This window comes from Apostichopus japonicus, chromosome 1 (assembly GCF_037975245.1).
Source record: "Apostichopus japonicus isolate 1M-3 chromosome 1, ASM3797524v1, whole genome shotgun sequence".
Classification (NCBI taxonomy): Eukaryota; Metazoa; Echinodermata; class Holothuroidea; order Aspidochirotida; family Stichopodidae; genus Apostichopus; species Apostichopus japonicus.
In genome coordinates this window covers 9,639,517-9,664,906 of record NC_092561.1, presented here as the reverse complement: position 1 = coordinate 9,664,906, position 25,390 = coordinate 9,639,517, and the positions used below count along the sequence as shown (strand labels likewise).

The following is a 25,390-nucleotide window of genomic DNA, read 5'->3' as shown; positions in this document are numbered from 1 at the left end:
AACTGAGACTGAATTGAAGACTATCCCTTAACTGAAGACTGAATTGAAAACTATCCCTTAACTGAAGGCTTAAGTGAAGACTATCCCTCATCTGATGACTATCCCTGAACTGAGACTGAATTGAAGACAATCCCTTAACTAAAGACTGAATTGAAGACAATCCATTAACTAAAGACTGAATTGAAGACTATCCCTTAACTAAAGACTGAAATGAAGACTATCCCTTACCTTTGCTTAGTTCCAAGAACATTTCCTCAATTCCCTTGTTCAGTTTAGCTGATGTGTGATAGTGCTTAGCACCGACAGATTGAGCATATCTGATGAGAAATGAAAAAAATACATCCTCCATTAATCAACTTCAACGATGATACCTTTCACCATAGCAATTGAACATTAGACCTTTCAGGAATCACATATATTCTTCAAGTAATTTAAGACACGTCACTGCTGCATAACGGGTGATATCTCCAAAAACCTTGTCCAGCAAACAATGCATTCAATAGGCAAGTGACTGATATATTGTAAACACCTACTAGGGTCCCTACTTCATTCAATCTGATTTGTTTTTAAAAATTGTGTTTTTTCTCCTTTCTCTTTTTTTTTTCTTTCTTTCCTAATTCTTTTCTATTTTCTAAAACTCTCTCCTTTTTTTTTAACGTTTTGGGTAACTACAAAACAGACATATGTCCTTTTCATGAATATTCCATCCTACATACAGAACCAACTCCACAACAAAGTAATGCAGACATAAGATACAGTGTAGAATTTTCACGGTCGTCCGACGTCGGACTACCAAATCTTTCAAAATGTTGTGTTCTTGGTAGTCCTTCGGACGACCTAAAAAAATGAAGGCTTTGAAGAATTATTGAGCCTAAATATAATTATTATAATGGAATACTTTCATTATTGCTGTTATCTTCGACCACATGGTTGCCTAACAGTCAATGGGGGAAATCTAGCCTATTCCGCTGAATTTGTGACGCAGTTAAGGTATCCATGGAATACTTTCGTTATTGCTGTTATCTTCGACCACATGGTAGCCTAACACAATGGAAAATCTTGCCTAACCATCGGTTTGCAAAACAAACAAAAAATCACACTGTGTAGGATTCGGGTAATTAATAAGGAAACAGGTACTATCGCTAAATTTTCTTTTGTATTATTTGTGTTCATTTTCAATTTGGAAGGACTACAAAGTTTTTTGCAGGACTACCAAATCTTTGAAAGTCTTTGAAACTGGTAGTTCTTCGGGCAACCTTCTCAAATTCCTGAAAATCCAACACTGAGATATATATGTTGCCAACTTACTCTTCTGCATCAGCCACAGTGACGTTTCTCTGTTTCTCTAGGTCAATTTTGTTACCTGAAGAGGAAACAAAAATACAAAACTGTTTCTTCTATCTTCTGTTTGGTCCTTTCTAATATTTCCACGAAATGAAAACAAAAGAGTATAATTTTCATATTTCTAACAAACTAGACAATTTCTCTTTATCTAGCAGCTACAGTAATAATTGAGTGCGCACATTTTCTGGGAGCCGTTTTGAAGTCTCTGAATTTTGTATCTTATAAAATACTTTGGTTCCTGTGTAACAAAAAAAAAAGTTGCCGTGTCTTTTGGATATGTATAGTAAATTGGACCATCTTTCATAGCATTTTTGCGATACTGGATAAAATCATGAGATCCCATGGATGACCCAACAATTTCACCAGTATTGACTTGCATTTTAGAATGTTCCACAGAATAACTTTTCTTAAGAGGAAGTGAACACCATAGACCAGGGGTGGGCAACCTTTTTGAATGAATGGGCCAGCTTTAAGGAGTGAAAGATTGACAGGGCTGCACCTAACCAACGACCTGCAACATTGATTTCAAACCTTTGATTCCGAGGACTTTCAAGCAATAGGTGTGTGTACTTACCTGTATTCACAAAAACATAATGTCAATACAGTACAGTTGATAATTAATAGGTCTACCTGACAGCATCATTAGTGCAGATAAAGTCTAAGTGCCAGCTAGATGATCATGTAAAATAAATTGATTTTTTTCACTCACAGGCCGCAAAAAAATGACTGGCGGGCCGCATGTGGCCCGTGGGCAGTAGGTTGCCCACCCCTGCCATAGAACGTTCATCATTTTATCCTGACAAATCTTGAACATTTGAATCTGTGAATCATATTTCCCGCTAAGTTATCCCAGCATGCACTAAAATGCGGTCATCTTATGGAAAAATATGATTTTCATCTTTCACGGACCGTTGACTAAAAGTAAAGAAATTCCACTACTGATTCATTTATTCCGTTACCATGAAATTTAGCCGTCCTTTGGTCCCTTACTATAAATTTGAGGTGATTGACAGAAAATGAGACTCTACGCGACCTACTTTTTTCCAAAACCCGAGTATGATTAAAACTTGTTAAGAACGTTGCTTAACTTGACAGATGCGGTTTTGTCTTTGAATAATTATCAAAAACAGAAATCAAAAGGAAAATTTACCTGCTATACATAAATTTATTTCATTGCCTAGCATTTTCTTGAGTTCCTTCACCCAGTTTTTAACCTGTTTGAAAAAAACAATCAGAGAGTACATAAATTTATGACAATAAAACAAAGGTATAACAACAATAATTACTGCAAGTAGATGCTAATTACGATAGGGGGGGGGGGGGGGGTTGGGCAATTCAAAGTGAACCAATCCAAAGAGTATCTTTTCAAAAGTCAAAGCATTTGAAGAAAGTTTGGAGTGAAGGGAAGGGGGGGAAAGGTTGGTGGTAGGGGCCACAGAAACATATTGTATAGAACATAATTTTAATTGTCGTCTTAAAGAAACAAATTATAGGGGTGGGGGGGGTATTGGAGCTGAATAGCAAATCCAACAGAACACACAGCTGAATTAATTTATTCAAATTCACCAAACACCCAGTCTGTCATATAAAATCTCTCTTCCTTTTTCTTTCTTCTTTTCTTTTTGTGTTCAATACCTTGACGTATATCACCAATCTGCCACACCTACGCCAAACTGAAGATGTCTAACAATCGCTCTCCACGACAAGATAATATTATTATTCAAGACACCATTCCCAGGTGGATACAACTTTTATAGCTCTCCCCAATCCCACCTCTGCTCCCCACCTCCTCCCCCCCCCCCCAATTCAATTCTCATCATGTCCTCATCTTCCCTCAAGTACACAGGTCACTGATAAAATTATTCAAATACTACTCGGCCAACTGCAGAAAACAGACTGGCGGTAGACCCTTCCAGCACAAACCAAATCATTCTTACAAAAAGTTACAATTATTCTGTAAGTTAGAAGTAACTGCACAGGTAATGATTGTAATAAATACCATATAATGGAATTGAAACTTCAAACTCTTATGTAAGCCTTGTAGTATAACTAATAATGAATTAGGCTTACGTGAGTCGTAGCCAAACAGAACTACTGTTTTGCCAGGTGCCACTATTCCTACTGAACATACAGTGTATATGTTTACTGTAACATCTTAATGAGTAAGGTCAAAGGGCAATTGATTGGGAGTACGTTGCTCAGTGCATGTTAAGTAGATTAAAGGACCTGTTTGTGTGTGTGTGTGTTCTTAAGTGTGCATATAGTTAAACTATTGTATAGATGGAAGCATTGTTACAGTACCTTCTTCTGATCTCAGTATTTCAAGGTATACTACCCAAGTTGAGCAGGTTTTCAATAGGTAGTTGACGGGGGGGGGGAGGGGGGGATGCAGCATGTCCAAAAGTTCCCCTGACTGATGTAGGCAGGGGCTAAGGATGTGGCCCTTGGATCCTTGAAGGCGACTCCCATTTAAGAGGGGGGATCTGGGAGTCATCCCCCAGAAATCCACAAGGCTTAGTGATTCCTTGCCCCATGTTATAATTTTGTGTGAGAACATTTACTGTAAATTATGCGTAGACGGGCTCTTTTATACATGTATGATAAGGTGGATCCAAGAAACAAGTGTGACGTTCGTCCAAGTTTAACTTTTGAGTTATCATGTTCAAACAATTTTCAGACTTTGACCTCTGTTGACATCCAACAAATGACCTTTGACCTCCACCGAAAGTTTTGTACTCATTAGGTGGTTCCACATGTATTGGGTGAGGTAAATCCAAGTTCTACTTTTGGAGTTATCATGTTTACAATGTTTTCAGACTGTGACTTCTTTTGACTTCAAATGACTTTTAACTTCCACTAAAAACAATAAGGTTTCTGTACTCAATCAGGTGGATCCATATACTGTACCAGATACCAAGATAATCCAAGCTGTACTTTCAAAGTTAAAGTTTACAAGGTATTCAGACTTTGACCTCTGTTGACCTCAAACGACCTTTGACCTCTGTAGAAAGCACTAGGGTTCTTGAATCAATTAAGACCATCCATATCCCAAGTATGAAGTCAATCCAAATTTGTCTTATTGAGTAATAGAGTTTACAAGGAAAGGTGTCATACATACCAGGGAGTTGTTGGAATACAACTCCCTGCACATACACACAAGGTGTCACACATATACACAAGATCAAAATCACAGAGATTCCTTTTACATTCCACAAGCAATAAAGCAATAAAGCAAAAAGCAATTGTGTTAAAGGTTACAGATGAGGAAGCACATGTTTTAATGCAAGCTGTACTTTGGAGTTAGAGTTTACCGACTTTGACCTTAAATGACCTTTGTAGAAAGCAATAGGGTTTTGTACTCAATAAGGTGGATCCATATAGTGTACCAAGGACCAAGATTATCCAAGCTGTACTTCTGAAGTTAGAGTTTACAAGGTATTCAGACTTTGAACTCTGTTGACTTCAAATTAACTTTGACCTCTGTAGAAAACAGCAGGGTTCTTGAATTCAATTAAGTGGATCCATGTCCCAAGTATGAAGTAAATCCAATTTTTTTCTAATTGAGTTAGAGAGTTTACAAGGAAAGGTGTCACACATACACACAAGAAGTCATACATACACACAAGGTGTCACGCATACACACAAAGTGTCACGCATACACACAAAGTGTCACACATACAAACAAAGTGTCACGCATACACACTAGGTGTCACGCATACACACTAGGTGTCACGCATACACACTAGGTGTCACGCATACACACTAGGTGTCACGCATACAAACAAAGTGTCACGCATACAAACAAAGTGTCACGCATGCAAACAAAGTGTCACGCATGCAAACTAGGTGTCAAGCATACAAACAAAGTGTCACGCATACAAACTGGGTGTCACACATACAAACTAGGTGTCACACATACACACAAGATCAAGATCGCAGAGATTCTTTTTGCATTCCACAATACCAAAAAAAAACAATTGTGTTAAATGTTACAGATGAGGAAGTACAGTACATGTTTTAAGTAGAGACGGGTAAGATAGGAGTAAAGTAATTGCCATGGTATCATCAAGGAGCCATAAATGTTGTTCCCTCCAAACCATCCAACATTCCTTTTCCTCTTACCTTACTGAATGAGTCCTCATCTGTGATATCATAGACTAATATTGCCCCGTTACTGTCTCGGTAGTAAATTGGACCTAGAGCGTGGAACCTCTCCTGTCCGGCTGTGTCCTACAAAATAAAATGCGTTATAAGGGTGCACAGGTATTAAATAACAACACAGAGCTTTCTAAACATATTTAAACCAAACATTTATAGTCAAGGAGGAAGACTTTGGGAAATTGCAAGACCTGTCGAGGGAATAGCAACTGTAGATCTCACTGGACACAGAAAGATGGGCACTTTTGCTGATAAACCAACAGTTATTTGTCAATTAACTTGTTTGGGTGAGTTGTACTCTACAAAGATATCTGTCACTCAAGCCAAAGATTATGGTAGGGCTTGTGTCCACTTTAATATTATCTAGCTATATAGTTAATTCATGCAAATGGAGAGTCCACCAACAAATTGAATTCCCTGAATGAGACTCTATTGTTTTTACCCCCATCTCCCAGTGAATCGTAACAAAAATCCAATCCTTTCTAACTTTCTCAATTCTAATATTGTCAACTCTCAGAGGAAAAGTGATTATTTGGTCATGGCCATGTTCCTGAGTAGAGATATTCTATGGTCACAGATCCACAGTGAAAACGTGGAAGACTGAGACACCAGTTGGAGAACACTTTAACCTTCCCAACCATACCATTAACGACATGTCCCTACAGGGGATTGAATCCTTAGGAAGCCGTCCTGACCTAGTACGAATCAGCAGAGAGAGGCTGTGGATTCAACACCTTCGCGCCATTCAACTTCATGGGCTCAACATTCAGGAAGGACATGACTAACTTTTCTTCTGTCTATATGTGTCTATATGTGTTCACCATGCTCATTAACCTGTCTGTATTCTGTATGTGTTTTGTCTCTACTGTTACTGTTACTTGTCATTTAGCCTTTGAAGAAGATCCTGCAAGGATCGAAACGTCAGGCCAACTTACTCTTACACATAGAGATATTCATGGCTGAATAAAAATTACCTCCACTAGAGGCACAAACTTTATGCACAGCCTTATAAATCAAAGAGGTTAACTACGAAAGCATCTGGCGATCGAAACGACACCAACGTCTGAAACTTACCCAAATAGCAATGTTAACTCTCTTGCCACCAATGTTTAATTTCTTGTTGAGAAACGAGGCCTGCAAGAGGAAATGAAATAGCAGAAGACAAAAATCAGCTGTTGAATCAGCGGGAGGAGGCTTTCAATCGTTTACTCGTGATTCTTCAAACAAATGAAAACGAACAAAACAAGGACACTCAATCAAAACAGAGAAGTTACCGAAAAATTAACGAGGAGGGACTACGAGAGGTGATGAAACATCTGATTATAAAACTTCTCACTACAAAGAGAGAGAAAATCTACAGTGTACTGTAGTGTTTAAGATAACAAAGAAGAGAGAAGAGTAAATGCTAATTCACCCGGCCTCCCCACCCCCCCAAAAAACAACCTGCTTTAAGGTTAGATGCTGGAGAATACCCGATTACGTTTGATAACGACAGAAACATCCTTCCTGACCTCAACAATTACTACAATTGTAAATTGGACAGTTTTGCTTCAAAGACAAGTCTACATTCGTTATCATCTGAATTCTACAGGGAAATCAGAGAATTTTCGATGCTTCTGAAGGGTTAATACGTTAACTGACACCGGACTACAAAAGACCAATTGTGCAAAACGTTCGGTAAAGTGCCGCCGTTCCTCGTTTCCACGGAGATGAAATGACGACATGATTACGGAGAATGGATACACAAACAACAAGAGAAATGACACATTCAGATATTAACACAGGTTTTGTACTTTGATCACAGATTTAGAGAGAATTTTCTAGATGCATGATGAGGATATCACGCAAATCAAAGATTGTAATCGATGCAAAGTTTGCTCATTAAATGGCTGGTAATTAAGACAGTATAAAGCAATCTTCCATCCCATTAAGTTCTTTCACACCTGTATTTATCACACACAACCATCAAAATGGACATTTTAAATCATTTTGGCCACATTTGTCACAATGGTGATTCAGTTCATTCTATACCCTGGCAATCAGTTGTTATCCAAATGCTTTGCTGAGAGCTCACTTCCAAGACTAGACATTGATAGAAGATTTCAGATTTTCGAGAAAGGTTAAAAGCACATTAGTATTTACTTTTAGAGAATAATTAATGAAAATTAAATATTGTTGGTAACACTAACAAGTTTTTCCACGCGGTTAATAATTTAATATTAGCAAATACGTAACCTGTCACATCTTCTAGCACATGACTAAACTTCTGATTTCAGAGATGATCACTAAATCTATTTTAAACTATTCAGAAAGGTCATTATCAACTTCGTTATGTCAATGGTGGATTAAACTTTAATGTAACATTGTGGAGGCTTCCCTTTTCGGGGAAGTTGTTTCCGGAAAGATAAAAAAAGACGCTTAATTTTCACAGTAGGGACTTAAAAAATTAAAACCCAGCCTGGAGTGTAGCTTAAAGTGTAGCTTAAAATGGCTTAAAATAGCTTTGAAATATAGCTTAAAATGTTTCGCAAACCAGGAGAAATGCCTCTAATAAAAAGTGACTTCATAATATCCTGTTTCCTTTCTAATTATTTTTCAGTTAAAACTAGGCTCATCGATCAAAGTGGCTGGTCTACTTAGTCTAATGCAAGTCATATCAAAGGTCATATCAAGGAACTACTTCCATGACTAACACAACTCCTAAGAGGCAACACAATAATCATTGTCAAAACAAAAAGACTCTTAGCTGGTGGCCTACTCCATCTGGCATTAACATCAATTGCTCCAGCATTCTCCCACAGGAAGAGCGCCAAAGGGAACATGAAGACATCTGTTTTGAGAGTTACAAAACAAAACATGGTTTTTCCCTGGTTATGGATGCTGAAGAGGATGAATGGAAGTATGTGACGTGCGAAACTTGGGGAAACAAAGCAAATGTTTGACCTTGGTAAAGCCTTCTATTACCACATAGGAAATCTGTTTATTGGCGAGTACAGATTCTTAGATCCCAGCACTTGACGAAAACTTTCAACACTCACTCTTAAATGCCTAGATTATCATGATTAAGGAAAAATTGGAGAGTGCCATGAACAACACATGAGCTATCCAGTGAGAGGTCAGGGGTATGTTGTACTTTTGAACACTTCTACATGTATGGCCTTACATATTACCACCATAGTCTGCTCAAGTTTAATTTAGTGTAATTGAGTGTGGAAATAACATAGCATAGGATAAATGACATTTGAAAATCATCTCTGGGTACACCGTTGTTTACATGATGTTAAAAGCTGCATATTGGAATTGGTTAGTTTGTGTGAAATCTGACAGAGCGATATAATAATCATAAAATTAATTGGCATAGCCATCGATCTTACTAAGGGATCTACTGTGCGTGGTTACAATCGTTTGGTAACATAGGCCCATGGTACAGAACATTGTAAGTACCGCAGTTTAATTATGAAAAGAAATTTGCGTAACAGCTACAGTTTTAAAGCAGCTGAAGGACTGAACATTCCAGTAAGTAAACTCAAAAACTTCTTCTGAATTGCAATTTGATTTGGAAGTGAGTTTAATCCCTCATATTACCTGACTTTTGAAAAGCTTCTCCCCTATATAAACAGAATTATCAGTGACCAGTAAAAAACTTCACATCTATAATCATGAGTGATTCACTCTTGGGGTAATATTTAACCTTATTGATGTCAGTAAGTGTAAAGAAACATTTTCAAATTACTGTCTCTGTAGATTGTTATCCTCTATTGGCCAAAAAATAACATTAAAGAAAAAGACCAACCAATGTTGATTTCCATACAGTATATCGAAGGATGTGTGCTACTATTTAAAAAAATTGTAAGAACATTGATGGAATGATCCATGACAAAGGACACTGGATAATTATTCTACTGTATCTCCAACGAGCTAGAACACATCCATGGCTAGATAATAATTCTACAGAACATATTGACAGGGCACAACAGTATGTGATCCTCAAACAAGGCTTGAAATATCCATGGCCAATTGACAATATTATAAAGGGGAGGAATATACAGTACAGTCCAGGGAATAATTTAGCGGTCAAATTTTGTGTAGCAGTTTCAAAGGCACTGTAATTTGTCTCACATTAAAGTGCTATATGGTTTCCGTGTACAAAAACCTTTGCAAATTGCATAGCAAGTTATCTGGTTTGCATGGCATTTTACTATGTAATACATGTACGATATGTTGCATTCCATCATAAACACAAACATATCGATGCTCTGATGCATATCACCATGGCTTATTAGTCATCTCTTTCACATTTCCGACATGTGCAACCACCAGAGCATGGACAGCTGTCATGTACATTAGCAATTACACGATACAATACAGGCGTATTGCATGTAGTCAACACTATACAAAACATGATGCCTGTATCGGTTCACTCATTCTTTGCGAAAGGGCTAATTCCTGTGGATAAGAAGTACCTCATCATAATAACGTCATTGTAGGAAACCTGTCAAAACTGGATTAGATGACTTTGAGCATGTCTAACTTGATTCTGAACTATGAAGTTCACTGATTACATATCTACTGAAGTAATTACCAGTACAGTAAGATTATGAGTGACGAGATCAAAATATAAATGAAAAGTCATTTGCAGGCATCCCATGATGTCCATTGATCTAGTTCACTAACTGCGAAGCATATAAAGGAGACATTTGAAGCTGTCTTATTGTAGGTGTCGCACCATGTCAACATTCTTAGAAACTGTATGGTCTGTCTTGTCATCACCAACATAATCTGCTATCATACTATCAACTGGAGAGGGTATGGTTAAACCTTGTTTCATCCGAATCCTGGATTATCCAGATTAAATAATTCAAAACAGATTAAGAGATTAGGCAAGTCTTGTCATCATTAATCTACTACCATTCCATCATCTCGAGAGTACAGTAAAAACTAGTTCATCCACAGCTGGATAATTCACAACTACCATAAAACCATTCATATTCTGTGTAATGTTGCTGCACATTTAACATCACTACATTCCAGCACCTTCAGTGTCTATCCACAAATACCACAGCTTGTTATCAAAATAAACAAAAGAGCAAATTTGGCCATTTTTTCCCCAGCAATATTCAAAAGATATTAAAGTGACCAGGTTTACTGTGCTCTGCCTCACATTATATAAGACCTACTACTGAATGTACAGACAATCAAAAGGCAAGTTTAAGTAAAATCAAGGATGATGAATTTCTATCGGACGAAGAAAAAAATGCCTGATAGAAGTCAATGGAACACCTCTGAATAGTTTTTGCAACTAGTACAAAAGCCATCAGTGTGATTATGTTACCATACCATATGTCACATCGTGGAGACAAGCTATTACGTACAGTATGTACAATGCAAGGTAAATCATTACTAGTCTAAAACTCAGGAGAATTCTTGCTACATCTGGACAACTTTAGGTTCAACCGTGTCCAGATAACTGAAAGGTTTCACTCCACTTTGTTGTTCTTTGCAGAGCAATACCTTGACTTATTACCTGAGGATTGTAACAAACTTGTGTGCTTGAATCTGTGCTAAGTTCCTACACGTCTAGTGTTGTACATATCTTTAATACTTTATGCTTGCAACAATGTGAAACAATTTAAAAATACATATCCTTCAATATCAACCGAATGAGTTGCAGCTTTGCATTAATACAGTAGTTCCTCAACTGTTAGGTCATTCCATGGGTTGGGTGGGAGGTACAGTAACTTGCAATAAGGGAATGAGCTTTGTAGATCTTGTTTCAAAGATGAATCACTTTGAGGCAAAAATATCCACTTAGCAAAAAGAAAAATATCTAAAGCTCATCATATTGGCTGAACCAAAGTGGAAAATAAAGAAGAGACACAATTACTGTTGAGAAGTTACAGGAAGAAGGCCTAAACCTAACTTGAGTTGCACTAGGCCTAAGTACTAACTCCATTTATTTCTAGCGAGCTTCTTCCACGATTTATTTGCAATCTACAGGTTCATATGTATGTATTTAACTGCTAGTGAAGATCGAAGCTTGTTGGTGATGGTATACTGCATACACATACTGTGTTATAAATACAGAACTAACTATACCCTTTATAACTGTTCATAATTTAAAACTTGAATTTTTCTGATTGAGAGTGTTTATATGTACAGTAAATAATACATGTTTTTCTACAATAATGAACTTTTCGGCAGGAGGCTTCAGAGCATGCAGGCAGTGGACGCAAATGTAAAACTTTCATTCTCACGACCCAAACCATGTTTAGGCCACGAGAATGAAAGTTATAGATTTGCGTCCACCGCCCGCATGCCTGAAAAGCTACCGCACGAAAATTTTCATTATTTCCAAAAATTTCATTATTACAAACAATTTCATTATAAAAAAAAAAAAAATCCAAATCGCGCACAGCGGAAAGGCGATCTATTTATCACATAAATGCAGCTATGAAAACAGTATCATCGCTTTGCCAGTGTCGCGGCGTCATCGGGGTCACAGGTCAAATCGCTCCAACCGCGCATCGGATTCTCGCAATGTCTCCACGCGCACACGTGCGTTGATACCATGCATTGTTCTCGTGGAACGAAACGTAAGAAATCCTGTCAATCTTTTATACTTACCTATAGTTTGAAGACTCGAATTGTTGAAATAAAAGGGCTAAACTATAACAAAGTTTATTGACATTGCATACGATATACAAATATTGATGGATGGCATGATCAGAATGTGAAATTTTACGATTCACTGGTCGATGTTCGGCGGTGTTTTTGATCGTCTCCAATGTAATGCTAAAGCATAGGATAACAAGCAGTCGATCTAGGCCTAGCCTACGAACGTACGTACTGTTCCAGGTCAATGCACTGTAGTGACCAAGTCATGAAGGCTATCATTAGTTGTGTACATCATATTGCAGACAGGAGCCCGGTATTTTAACATTTTTATAAATTCAATGCATCCCCATCCAGCTAGCCTAGTACTACAGTAGTAGAAGTTGTGTTTCAAAGCCAGGGTTTTATTCTCCCCTACTGTGACATGGTATTTTGAAGTCGTTTATATACCATTACCACTTGCGTGAACGGTTTATGTAGATAGCTACGCATGCGCAGTTGTAAATAATGAATAATGAATAATGAAAAAAAGCCTCATGTGTTTTCAAAAAAGTCCGGACACAAATCTATAACTTTCATTCTCGTGGCCTTATGTAATATTTCTCTCCCCTATATGCACTCAACAATAAATTACCAGTATGCACGATTTCCCACATTAATTGCGACAGTAGGCCTACCTCCACACCAAGATGGTGGCTAAGTGAACTTGGTCATTTTTCAAGTTTGTTTACTGGGACGGAGCTTCATTTCAGGAAGGTGTCCAACAGTGGCAGACTATTACTAGGCCCATAGACGATACTCATTAGGGCTAACATTTAGTTATAATTATATGAACATGCACCACTCCTTACTGTTATTACCTGTGTGGGCATAGAGTAGCCTACCTGGATGACATACCCATGAAGCAAGAAGAGAGAGGGAATAATTATGACAGGCTATAGTTTTGTAGTATTATGCCTAGCCTGGTATCAGTAACATAGCAGCCTAAGTTAGGCTAAGATCTAACATAGGCTAGCCTTAGTTACTACCTATGGGAATCACTGGAACAACACGCAAAAGGCCATAGCCTAACATTAGGCTATGTTATAATAGTTATACGAAAGTGAATATGAACCACCACGTTCGCAGGGGCTGGTCTGGTGAACATCAAATTCATTAATCATGCATGCATTATGAGACATTAGTTGACATTCTACGAGTTTACGAACGTCAAATTTCAAGCTTCATATACCTGAAGAGTTGTTATGTGTTTGTCATTGAACTTATTCTCCACGTATCGTAATACTAAACTCGTCTTCCCTACGCAACCTTCACCGAGAAGCACCACCTTGAAATTAGCCCCAGAACTGGAAGCAGACATTTTCAAAATCTGTTTGTTCTCAAATATATCAAACTGCTTAAGAAACTGACGAGGAACAAATGACTTGTATGTTTACAATCCACCACAAAACCATCAATTTGCGAGCGACGTTTCCGAAAATATTAGTGATGCATTACACTGCGCATACGAAAATATAATACAGAGGCAATGTCTAGCCTATATCCAAAGGTCTTGTTTTGGTCACCCTTCTAAGGTATGAATGCTAATGATGATGGCAACACGGTTTCGGCTTTTTGTAAAGGCATGATGTGATTGAAGTATATCACCCGAAACCACCAGCGCTTTCTCTGTTCGTGGATAAAGCGTCGACGGAACAGGGTTCAATATGGCAACAGGGGCACACACGTCGGCGGGTAGATGATCTTGATGCGAAGGCCGACAAAGTACAATTTTCACCTCAAACCGTTCCGACATCTGTGGGTTCTTTACAATACCTCAAACGCACTGAAGTATTTGAATGAAAAATTAATAAGTACACATTTCTTTGCTGGAAAACTTTGTGTACTTTGTTTACACAAATTCTTATTGCTTCAACAGCAGGGTACTTCTACAGAAGTGTACTTTTTTTATTGCAAAATGGAAAATGAGTATGTTTCACTTCTAAGGGGCCCTCTGCATTTTAATTGAGGCTTATCACAAAACTGCTCGAGGGACGTCCCTCTGCGCTCCCCCTCACCTTATAATACCATCTCTTTAAGTGTAGCCTTAGTTCTATGTAATGCAGCAACTCGACAGAACATGCTGTGCTTAAACTTCATAATGTTAAGTAATAATGAAAATAGAAAGCTTAAATAAAATGAAATTGATAATATAACAAAACAAGGACGGAATTTCAAAATAAAATATGTATTTCAAATTTTCGACACATAGCCTAACGGTATAACGACGACATTTTTTGGGCAAAAAATAATCATTTCAGGGAAAGTTGACAACTTGAGATAACGTAAACTGTGTTTGGTGATAGTCAGACAAAGAGTTGATAAAAAAAATCGAGGTTGTGAGGAACAATAAAAAAAATTCATACAAGACAAAATATATTGGAACATTCAGAAGTGACACAGTCAAAAGTTTGCTCGGGATATAAATTGTCGAAATTGATACTTTGCATATCGCAGAAAATTCGAGAAAAAGTAAAAGCAGAAAGTCCAATTCTCGAGTAAATAGTAGGAATTTTGAGTTTTCATTGTAAAACTTTTATACAAGTCGGAAATTTGGGAGCACGGTCCGAGAAAATTGTCGAATTTAGTCGTGATAAAACATCTAATTTCATAATTAAATGTAGTATCTAGTCCACCGTAGCCTTATAATCTCAAATTCTTCTGGAACGCCGCAACTCGACAATTTGGCAAATTTCGTCAAAATATATTTATTCCCGAAATTCGACGGCTCGAATAAACTTTGTTACAATGTCTTGTCACACGAACAAAACCGTATAGTTCATCTCGTTTCACCTTAAGACGGTTATAGGCTTCCGATAGAATACGAATTTTCCTGAACAAAAGGAAGACATTTCTTTGCGAATATATCCTTCACACACAAGAACATATCCTATGAATACATGCGAGCGAGGATTTTGTCTCTTCTGTCCCTCAGGAGTTATCGCCTTCGTTCTTGTTCCAGGAGTAGAATTTTAATGCGTATAATTAGTGTGTCTGATTCTATATTGTTTTGTCGCAAAGTATTGACTGCTATAGATATATTTTATTCCTTAACACATTATTCTAATTCTACTCATTTGAACTTTGACATATAGGCATTCTACCGGTGTCAAGTTCGTCCTTCTATGGTTAATGATCTTTTCGATTCCTCCCACACCACGTACCCCATCCCCAAATCGCATAACGTACTGAGCCTATATGCTGGAGTAGTCTATAACGTTCTCTGAATTTACTCGGCCTACTTACCATTTCATAAAGTTAAACCAAGCAGGCCTAAGTGGACTTTCGTTCATCATTATTGTCAGTTTTAGAAGCAATAGAGTAACCTTGCTTTGAAGTTGTGAGATTGGTTTTGTCTTGTTGGGGGTATTGTTGCTTCTTCATTCGTGGCTTATTCCAAATTCAGAGGGAACCGTGATTTCTAAAGAAGAAGAGCGCCACACAATTCCATAAACCTTTTTTTTATGCGTTTTATGCGTTTAAACACGCGTACGTTTAAACTCTTGATTCTATGATCTGTCACAGTAGTTGCCTCACGGTCATGATACTCGCATACGGGATGTATGGGTCAGGATGGGGCGAGGGGTAACGGGAAGGGGAGAGAAGAATGAATGGGGATAGATCAATAAACGGCAGTTACGGAATACATATCTTGGTATGAACTATTCTATTACTAAATCTGTTTTAAAGATGTTCCGTTGTAAATGTTCCCCTCCAAAGTTTTGAAACTTAAGTTTAGCTCATTTCACTGATATGCATCCCCGAACCTGCTTTATATTTCTATCGCTTTTCAAAAGACCATTCATTAGAGTATACCGCCCTCTTAATTTTCCGGAAAAGTCAGCTTTGAAACCATTTCACAGGTTGTTCCTCAATAAAGCCTACAGTAGACGTACATAGGGGAGCGGTTTGCAATTGGCAGATATATACGATCACGGCCTCATTTATCAAAGACTCACATCAGGGGTGCAACCATGTTATACTTCTGGGGGGGGGTGGACCCCTAGAATAAATTAAAGGGCCCATACACCCCCCCCCCCCGCCCACTAACAGTATATTACAAAATACAAAATGTTCTAGTGTGAAAACACATAAAATGTGTGGACAGCATAGTTAAACTTCAGTTGAAAATTCTTCAACAATATTACTTTATTTTCATTTATTTCTTTAAAGGAATATTTTGGTGATAACCCTTCGTTTTATAAAATCTATTAACTCAAAAAATAATGTTCGTTTTACTTTATCCTTGACAAATCTAGTAATGCCTTGTAACATGTTTTTGTAAGTAATAATAGTCACTCCTTTGCTTTCTTTCTTGAGTTCATTGTTGCAACTGCCGAGCCTACCTAAATGGTCTCTGTCTTAGACTATCATAGTTCAGTCACTTTAATTGATGAGCCTTAGGTGCTTATAGGTTCATTTCTCAAAATAATGTAAAGTGAAATATGAATACAATCTGGACTCATAGCAGTGGTTTCTTTAATGGCCTACAACTTGCCAAAATTAAGTTTGTTGAATTTATTTTAAATCATTCTTTTTGCATTGTTATTTTTGACTTTTCCAGCTTTTATCACTTTTAATAAAGGCAAAACTGATTAAGTTAACCAAATAAAAGAAACAAACAAGAGAAGTAAGAAAAAAGAAAAAGATGAAAAAAGAAAAGAAACAACCCATAAATATCTGGTTGAGACATTTTATTTTCATGTATATATTTAAATGTCTAATTTAAATGGACATGCATCATTAAAGCTGGCATTTTCCCATAAATTCTAACATAGCTGAACACTGGTTGGCTTTGATTTTATCTCCTTCTCAGTATCTTTTGTAATGAAATTGAGACAATCAACTCAATTTTGATATTTCTCACACACCTTTCACAAAGAAAAGGAAAGAAGAAAAACTGATCAGGATTATTTCTATTTTCCACTTCTGAATTAAATTATGTCGGTGTTGTGTTGTGTGATTCATTGCGTGGTTCGTCAAGGAGACACAGATCCAACCATCATTATTGATCTATGTGATAGAGATAATTGCCATGACCCCCCCCCCTGCCCCACAGCCAGGAGACACAGATTTATATTATAGAGATAATTGTCATGAACCCCCCCTGACCCCACAGCCAGGAGACACAGACCCAACCATCCTTATTGATCTATGTGATGGAGATAATTGTCATGAACAAACTTTTCCAAACAGCTAATAGAAATCTTAATCCATTTGGAAGGTATCACAACTTTAATGTTACTTCACACTCAAGGCAGAAGACTTGATCAAGTCTAAATATGACATCATTTGAGCCACGCGGAATTCAATTTATGCTGTTTGTCTTTATCTGCTACGATGTTTATTTTCTGTAATTGGGTTTTGCAAAATGCTGAATCTACAATATTGAACCATTTTCACAGAAGCAAAGAGAGCAAAAGCTTTGAGATCCTAGTGACATTATGACACCACAGATTTACAAAATGACAGAGCTATTAAACGAGTAAATCTCACAAACGGAACGAGATATTTCTTAGCTGGTTAGAGAGGGGAGGGTGGGGGTGGGGAGATGGTTTTCACTAAGATCTCTGCCGAATATTATGCAAATATGATGGTTGGGCTTGTGTCCCTTTAAAATGCTGAAAGTCTCAAAGCTACTTCAGTTTCTTCAAATTAAAATTAAGACATTAATTGGTAAACCACTTAAATAATGGTGTAACCATGGATACAATGACTCAATAAAAAAAAAGTCAAATTCCTCTCAATGTGATCAATTTAAATTTACTCTATCCTACTAAAGAATCTTTCATCCAGAAACTATAGGTCTTAAAATGTTCTACCTCACATCTCACCTCAGGCAGTCGTTACTATAGAAACGCATCATCTAGATGTAAGATTTTGTTAACATGGGGGGAAAAAAAGGGGGGCTCTCAATGTTATTAGTACCGCTCTCGACTTCCAGAGGATCTCATACTCATAGCCTCAGTCTCACAAAACCATTCTCAACAGATAAAAATCTAAAGGGATGAATTGTGACATGCAGAGGTGTATTAACCATCAATCCCACCCATGTCTATGATGGAGGACTACTGGTGGGTTCAGGTGGGTCATCTTGGTTGTGAATTGCTTCAGTGGACTTTTTTGTTTGTTTTAAAGTCGGTTTCCTACTCTCACATAAATCTCAGTAGGATATTACTGTTTCATGATTAGGTAAGGTGACCATATTTTTTTTTAAAGGAATCTGGGACAAAAATGTTGAAAGTGAAGTGTATAGCCTGGAGAAGGGGTCTTAATGGAGGGGTAACCCCTAGTCTAGTAGAGCACAGACATGTCATAACCAAGAGTAGGCCTAAAGGTCAGCACAGGAGTAACACAACTTCAATTTCATTACTTGTACATTACTCTGTGTATACATATATAGTAAGATAGGCATACCCTACATTATAGTGGTCCTTGTTTCCATCTCTGCGATCTTCTGTGCGAGGTATTTTGTGTACATCTATGGTTTTTAAATGTACATTTACTTAAAAATTAACGGGCAAGGGCGGACAGTAGATTGTGCGACATGTCTAAATCTGTTGTGAATAAAATGTCGTACTTTAAAATTTCAGGGACTGCTTATTAAATCTGGGACATTTTCAGTGACACTTGGAATCGGGGACTGTCCCCGAAAATCGGGGGCGTATGGTCACCTTATAATTAGGCCTACATGATGGATAACTTATTCTCTCTTCCTTCAGGCTAAACCTATCATGACAATCTCTTTTTCCTTCAATTATTTACATATTTCTAAAAGGTAATGAATTAAGACATGAACGAACGAAGAAGCTAACAAACAGACAAATGACATATTACTGGATGTCAGTGCCCCTTTGTCCCACTTCCATATATTGCACAAACCACCAAAACTGCATTGCTTGAAGGTTTTCAGTAAAAACAATTAACCTAATGTATGACTGACTCTCTACCTTTCATTAACATAAAAAAGGGGGTAGATGGTAAATCCAGCCCAGCCCAAAAGGCAAAAACAAAAAATGGAATTGAAATTAAAAGCTTAAAAGAAGAACTTTAGGTCAATGTTACTGAAAGATATACCCCCCCCCACACCCTCCCCCTCCTCTACATTATAACATTTCCAAGCTTGGTCGCATGCAGTGGTGTAACTGATCAAAATGGAAATATAAATTGGTCCCATGTTTTGAACTACGATACTTAAATTACCAAAAACCTTAGTTTACAGAAGTAATTTTCTGCTGATCATTGCTATACACTCTCAAGCCTTCAGCACATCATATAAAGAACGGCAAAAGTAGACAAATTTTCTAGTAACTTGGTGAGCGAGAAACAACAGGTTAAATTTCGCCCTTCATGATCATTCTAAAGCATGCCCTTACTAATAATTTTGAGCACTACCTTTCATCCAGACTAATTTCAGTCTTGTCTCATAGTTGAAAGTACTTTAAAGTAACCTTTATAAGTTCATTTTCACTCATCTGCATTAACCCCCCTCTGCCCTCCCCCTTGCAACATATTGTCTCCAAAAATATGGGCCCACCTCGGTTTCCCAATCATGCATATCCTTCGGCTAATTAATGCACGGAAGGCCTCTGTATGGTAAAATGCCACACACGACTGACCAGACGAATGGGATACAGACATATAGTTTTATAGCAATAATAGGCATGTGATTCATCTAGCACAGTGAGATCTACATGTAATAAAGGGTTTTTCTTGAAAATTCCACAGAATATTTTGGTGTTTCTTTCTTTCCTCACCATCCACCAAATAATTTCTGCAACCAATCTCTTTTAGGTTGTAAAACACAGTTTGAGGACCACAGTTCTAGACAATAACAACAACATCCTCAAAATCTGTTATTAAGTCAAGTCATCCATTGACTATATATATATATATACATTCACATTAAAAAATAAGCCGCACAGATCATTGTTATAAACGTTCTGAGATATTGCATCATAAATAGAGAAACTTAATTACTTGTGGACCTTAAAGGGTGTGAAGACTCGCGCACAAAGAAACGTCTAATGCCAGTAATCTGACCTAGTTTGGATGAGGTATAACAGAATTGTTAGACACCACCATTGAACCCAGAAAATACACACACAGCTTGCTACCGTCGGTAATTAGACACTAGTGTACAGTCAATACATGCAGCTACGGTCAATACCCACAACACAGTGTACATAGCAACAATGGACATCTCAGGTCTAGATAAAAGATAACAAGGTATCATATTTCATCAATGTCTGCATTTTGTAGCAATAAGAAAAAAACTTCACTTGCAAGCAACTGAAAGTTAACTTTTTCAGAGGGCGGCACGCAATTTGGGGCGAGTCTTCAATGCCTTTAACTATAGATATTATCTTCTTTACCTCATTTTAATCTTCCACAATGCTTTAGTACATAACCCAGGGCTTCTTCAAAGAGATATCATGATGGTAGAAGTTGACTGCTTAATAAAATTGCTGATGCTTTGTTTGCATGCCAAAACTATATTTCTCAAAGCACTTTGTACTGCAAATATATGAATTTTGTCAAATTTGGTATTATGTTTTGTGCAAGCACCTGGCAACAATGACAAAGAATGATGTCATCATGGCAAAGTCACTGAGCTGAAAATGTCTCTGTTTACACTTGACGATGTTTAAAATCATTTATCCACAGAGAAAAATTACTAACTTCTACCCAAAAAAAAATGTGCATTTTGAAGAAGATGTAACCACAATGATTATATTGACAGCTAAGCAAACATTCTAAATGTTTCTCATATCAAATCATATATAATTTCAAATCATAATCCTAAAAAATATGAAAGGAAAAGCTTTTAAAGAAAACCATGCATAATGACATCATAATCAACTTACTTTGATCCACTTTCTGCTGTTGAAGAATAGCTTATAGCCAGTCAAAATAAAGTTACGTTCAATCAATCATTAGTTCGCAACAAGCTATTTGAGCTACATTTTTTCTCTCTTTCTATTTTAATTTTAATAGCGTGGAATATCCTGCCCTATAAGATGCGCTAAAATGTTACAATTTGTGGCCACCAGAACATCCTGTTAAGCACAAAACATTATTTGTAATCCAGACTGCATCTAGCCAATGGTTTATACATTTCATGTAAGTGTTTAACATATTAGTTAGATTTATCAGTGGCATATATAGCAATCCCCCGTTTCTGAGCACGGTTAGACTATAAATATGGTAAAATGTAGTAAGCGCAGAATGACTCCTCCTTCAAGCGACTCATCACATATGAAACATAAAGTCTTATAATGTTTCCTTATCGTTTAGCTGGTGTGTTGCCTTCATAAACAGAAGATTCTGCAAAAGATTGGTCCTCGTTTAGCTGCCAAGGATATCAGACCGATGGCCATGATGAAACCTTTAAAATAATGAGAAAGCATTAGTTCGAAAATAATTCAGAAAAATCATAAAATATTAAAAAAAGATAAAAAAAAGGTCTGTTGTCATATTGTGTGCATCTATGACATATATATAATAAACTGTTTGCTTCAAGTTTATTTTGTGCGGGAGAGGAAGTGTGGGAACTATTGTATTTCTTGCCCATGTCAAAAGTTACGAAATCAATCCTGTCTCTGTTGGCCCGTACGCCCATGTCGTCAAATTGCCGCTGTGGAAATTATCGGGGGTCTCCGTGGTACCTCCCAACCCCTCTTTCCCCATTCCCTCCCCTCTCTGCGGTAAGGGTCATGGCCATACACAATATGGCATAATCTTTATCTTATCAAAAGTAACGAATGAAGAGAGAGATTTCAGAACACGGACCTCATACAGAACTTTCGGCTTCCACTGTGGGGACCTTCGGCGTAGGAAGGTCAAACACAATCGGCTGATTGGCTGGTTTGTAATTCCTTGTACAGATGGAAGCGTTGATGAAATTTGTGGTCCCGTTCGAGGTGATGCCATGACCTTCCGGTATGTGTCCGAACACATGATACTTGGGCTTGACTCTCTTGCGGACTGTGTTCAGTAGTTCCACGCACCCCTCGTGGGTTGCGTCCTGACCGAGATCGCAGTAGCCTGGAGTAAGTTACGACAGGCGAAAATGGACTTTAAAATGGTATTCATGTGATACATTGCCTAGCTCCAATTCCATACAGTAAAATTTAATGCTGGGTATAGTATGACTATAAAATGGTATTTATGATATATTGCCTACCATTCAATACACAAAACTTAATATTGGGTAGTATGATTTTAAAATGGTACACAAGATATCGCCTCCCATTCAATACATTAAAAGTTAATATTGTGTAGTGTGATTTTAAAATGGTATATAAGATACTGCCTCCCATTCAATACACTAAATATTAATATTGTGTGAAGTAGTATGGTATTAAATAACAACAAGTATACATGTGATATAATTAGCACCAATAAAACAACAAAGGTTGTTTATAAAAGTTGGTGTCCACGAGGAGAAGGACAACAACAAAGCACTGCGAAAGGTATAAAGTAAACCAAGGAATTAAAATAAAAAATGCAAAAAAGTTAATTATTTACACATTAATCAAATTATGACAATTGCAAGAAAATATTTGACAAAAACAGAAGAAACTAAGTGTAGAGGGATCTTCTGCTACCAATGTGTGTTATACTGAAACTATATGACAGATGACATTAATGTAATAATTTATGGTATTTAATATAGAATATATATGATAATGATATGCAATGATATGATCTCATACATGATATGCTACATGCTATGATAATGTAATGATGTATTTTATGCTAAGATATGACATACTTTATTTTATGACATATATGTAATGATATGATATATGATAAGATATAGGATAATTGATATGCCATGATGTTTGATATGATACCATCTAATAAGATGATACATAATGATGTATGATATGCTATGCTAGGATATGATATATGTTATGATATAAAAAAGGAAAAAGGAATGATATATGATATTATATGATATAATCTGATATGATATGCTAGGATATGTATATTTAGTGATAAATGATACTGAATGAAGTGATATATGAAATAATGATGTGCAATATATGCTTGTACAGTACGATCTGATATGCTATGATACAATAAAACGTATGCTATGCAATGATGTATTTCAATACATATGGATAGATGTAGTATGCTATCTGGTATGTAATACATGATTTATGTAATATATGAAATATTATTAAGACATGGTTAAGAGGGCAATCTAATCTGCAGAAACTCAAAGAGTACTTTGTAAATAAGTGGACCCAGTTGTTGGGCTTTACCTAGTGGTGGACCATGGGTCAACAAGATATCAATTCCATGTGGTATTTTGTCCCATTTATCCAGACATGCTTGACCTCTGGCTAAAGTAAATGCCCAGTCGCCAGCGCCCGGAGTCCTGTCAAAGAAATAATTGAAGAAAAGTGACAGACTTTATCAAATAAAATAAAAAGTGAGGTTATAATAAAAAGGACCAATTTTAATCGGTAGATCTCCAGTCATAGAATTGAAATGGTTTGATGCATGCAAAGCTATATATATTATCCTGTGGGAAAGAAATGAACTCTTAAACTGTACTTAAGTATCTGGCAACATCATAACAGAACAGCAGATACGACATGAGCTGTGAAATTAGGAGAGAATTTGGAGAAGAGAAAATGATATGCCAGCTGACTTATTGTAGTAATCTGTGAACATTTTCCATCCAAAGTAGGAAGTTTGGTAAAATTCAGTGTTAATTTATCCATGCATGATGATTGCATGGGTGGGGTTTGAAATGAGGAACTGTAACCTTAGTGACCTCTGGGAAACTAAACTTACTTAAGTAAGCAATTAAAATGATTGATTATAATCAAACAAAGTTGTCCATTTTAATGACACACACTGTTATAGGTACTTAAACTACATATTATTAATTGATTAACCCTGGTACTGCTTTAACATCATTTAGCACATTACAGCATCAAAAGATTGATGAAACTAACTTTCAAAAGCCTCTCTCAAGCTCATCCTCAATACTTTGTATATCTTTAAATCTGAAGATCCTTCAATTTTGAATTTCTTCTTTATAGTTAACAGTGACAGTCCAATCGATATACTGTACGGACATATCAAACAGATCAATGTAAGAAATACCACATACATTGACTTTGTCCTAAAAGCTCGGACAAATGTGAAACTGTTTGGTCATAAAATAGGTGGTTAAATATTGCTAAAAGCTTCAAAAGGTACTTTCAATTCCTGGCCATTCTGGCATCCATTGGAATTACCCAAGACATTGATGATCGTACAGAGAGATAATTAAATATTCAGCTTGTTGTATATAATGAAGTGTTCATTATTTGACTATCTGAAGGACAACATCGGATGCCTTTCAAATCTGCCAGCTTGTTGTATATATGTATATATATGTTTCCCTCTTTAGAGATATAAATATAAATTGGCTGGCCAAGTAGTGAAGATCAGCTGACCATATTCGGATCTGGCAGCAAGTAACAAATATGAACGTGCTAGTTAGAAATTTAATCCAGATATATCAAACAGGGTAAACTGGGGTAAAAATGCCCATTTGGCTTGTTTCCAATGCTAGTACAAAAGACAAGATGAATTATTAAATGGCATATATTTCTAATAAGTACAATGTAACTAAAAACTAATAATAAAAACAGTTAAATTCTTTAACATATTTTAAGGGTGGGTACATAGGTGCTGTTGCAAAAAAAGGTGAAAAAATAAAGTTTTTAAAAATGACCGTCAAAGGTCTAATATCACTAAAAATTATTTTATAAAGGAAAAGGGTTTTTATTTTATTTTTTTACTCTTTAGTTGAATATATATTAAGAAGGGTTACTAACACAATTATAAATGATTAAAATATTAAAATCAGTTTTAACATTTGCTTAATTAATGTTTTCTGGGTGGTCATCCTTAACATCAAACTCTATTTCAGCCTCATTTATCTTCAAAAGCCTCAATATTACAACTTTCTAACACTCATAGATTTCATTGTATGAGTAAGTAGTAGCTATTAGAAGCCTATACCACATACTGTATGTTAAGCAATTCATTTCTTATATTTTGTTATTCTGGTTTGATCCATTACATTAAAGTTCATTTATATTGTTTGCTATAATGAAGGATATATCTGACAGGCCATTGTGAGAACAAGGAAGAAAATGACATAAATTTGTATAGTCTCAATTTCTTTTTTTCCAATTTCAAATTCCTTCAAACGTCACTAATAAAA

The 25,390-nt window shown here is 36.6% G+C and overlaps 2 protein-coding genes across 3 annotated transcripts in view; both read right to left on the bottom strand.

The window, feature by feature from the left end:
* The window catches only part of LOC139966892 (ras-related protein Rab-21-like), a 178,118-nt gene that overhangs the window by 5,117 nt on the left and 147,611 nt on the right, over nt 1–25,390 (bottom strand). The window contains exons 2-7 of one of the 2 annotated variants that reach the window (XM_071970364.1): nt 13,346–13,590; nt 6,577–6,636; nt 5,467–5,574; nt 2,495–2,558; nt 1,309–1,363; nt 229–317 (exon numbers count right to left, since the gene is read on the bottom strand). In XM_071970364.1, coding sequence (XP_071826465.1) covers nt 229–317; nt 1,309–1,363; nt 2,495–2,558; nt 5,467–5,574; nt 6,577–6,636; nt 13,346–13,474 — 505 coding nt within the window. In that variant the 5' untranslated portion in view covers nt 13,475–13,590. Of the gene's footprint in view, nt 1–228; nt 318–1,308; nt 1,364–2,494; nt 2,559–5,466; nt 5,575–6,576; nt 6,637–13,345; nt 13,649–25,390 lie in introns of those variants that run through there. The other variant, XM_071970355.1, reaches the window with a different exon arrangement.
* LOC139966796 (metallophosphoesterase MPPED2-like) overlaps nt 16,833–25,390 on the bottom strand; it is a 36,451-nt gene continuing 27,893 nt past the window's right edge. Inside the window, exons 5-7 of the mRNA XM_071970160.1 lie at nt 23,427–23,542; nt 21,946–22,200; nt 16,833–21,541 (exon numbers count right to left, since the gene is read on the bottom strand). Coding sequence (XP_071826261.1) covers nt 21,947–22,200; nt 23,427–23,542 — 370 coding nt within the window. The 3' untranslated portion in view covers nt 16,833–21,541; nt 21,946. The remainder of the gene's footprint in view (nt 21,542–21,945; nt 22,201–23,426; nt 23,543–25,390) is intronic.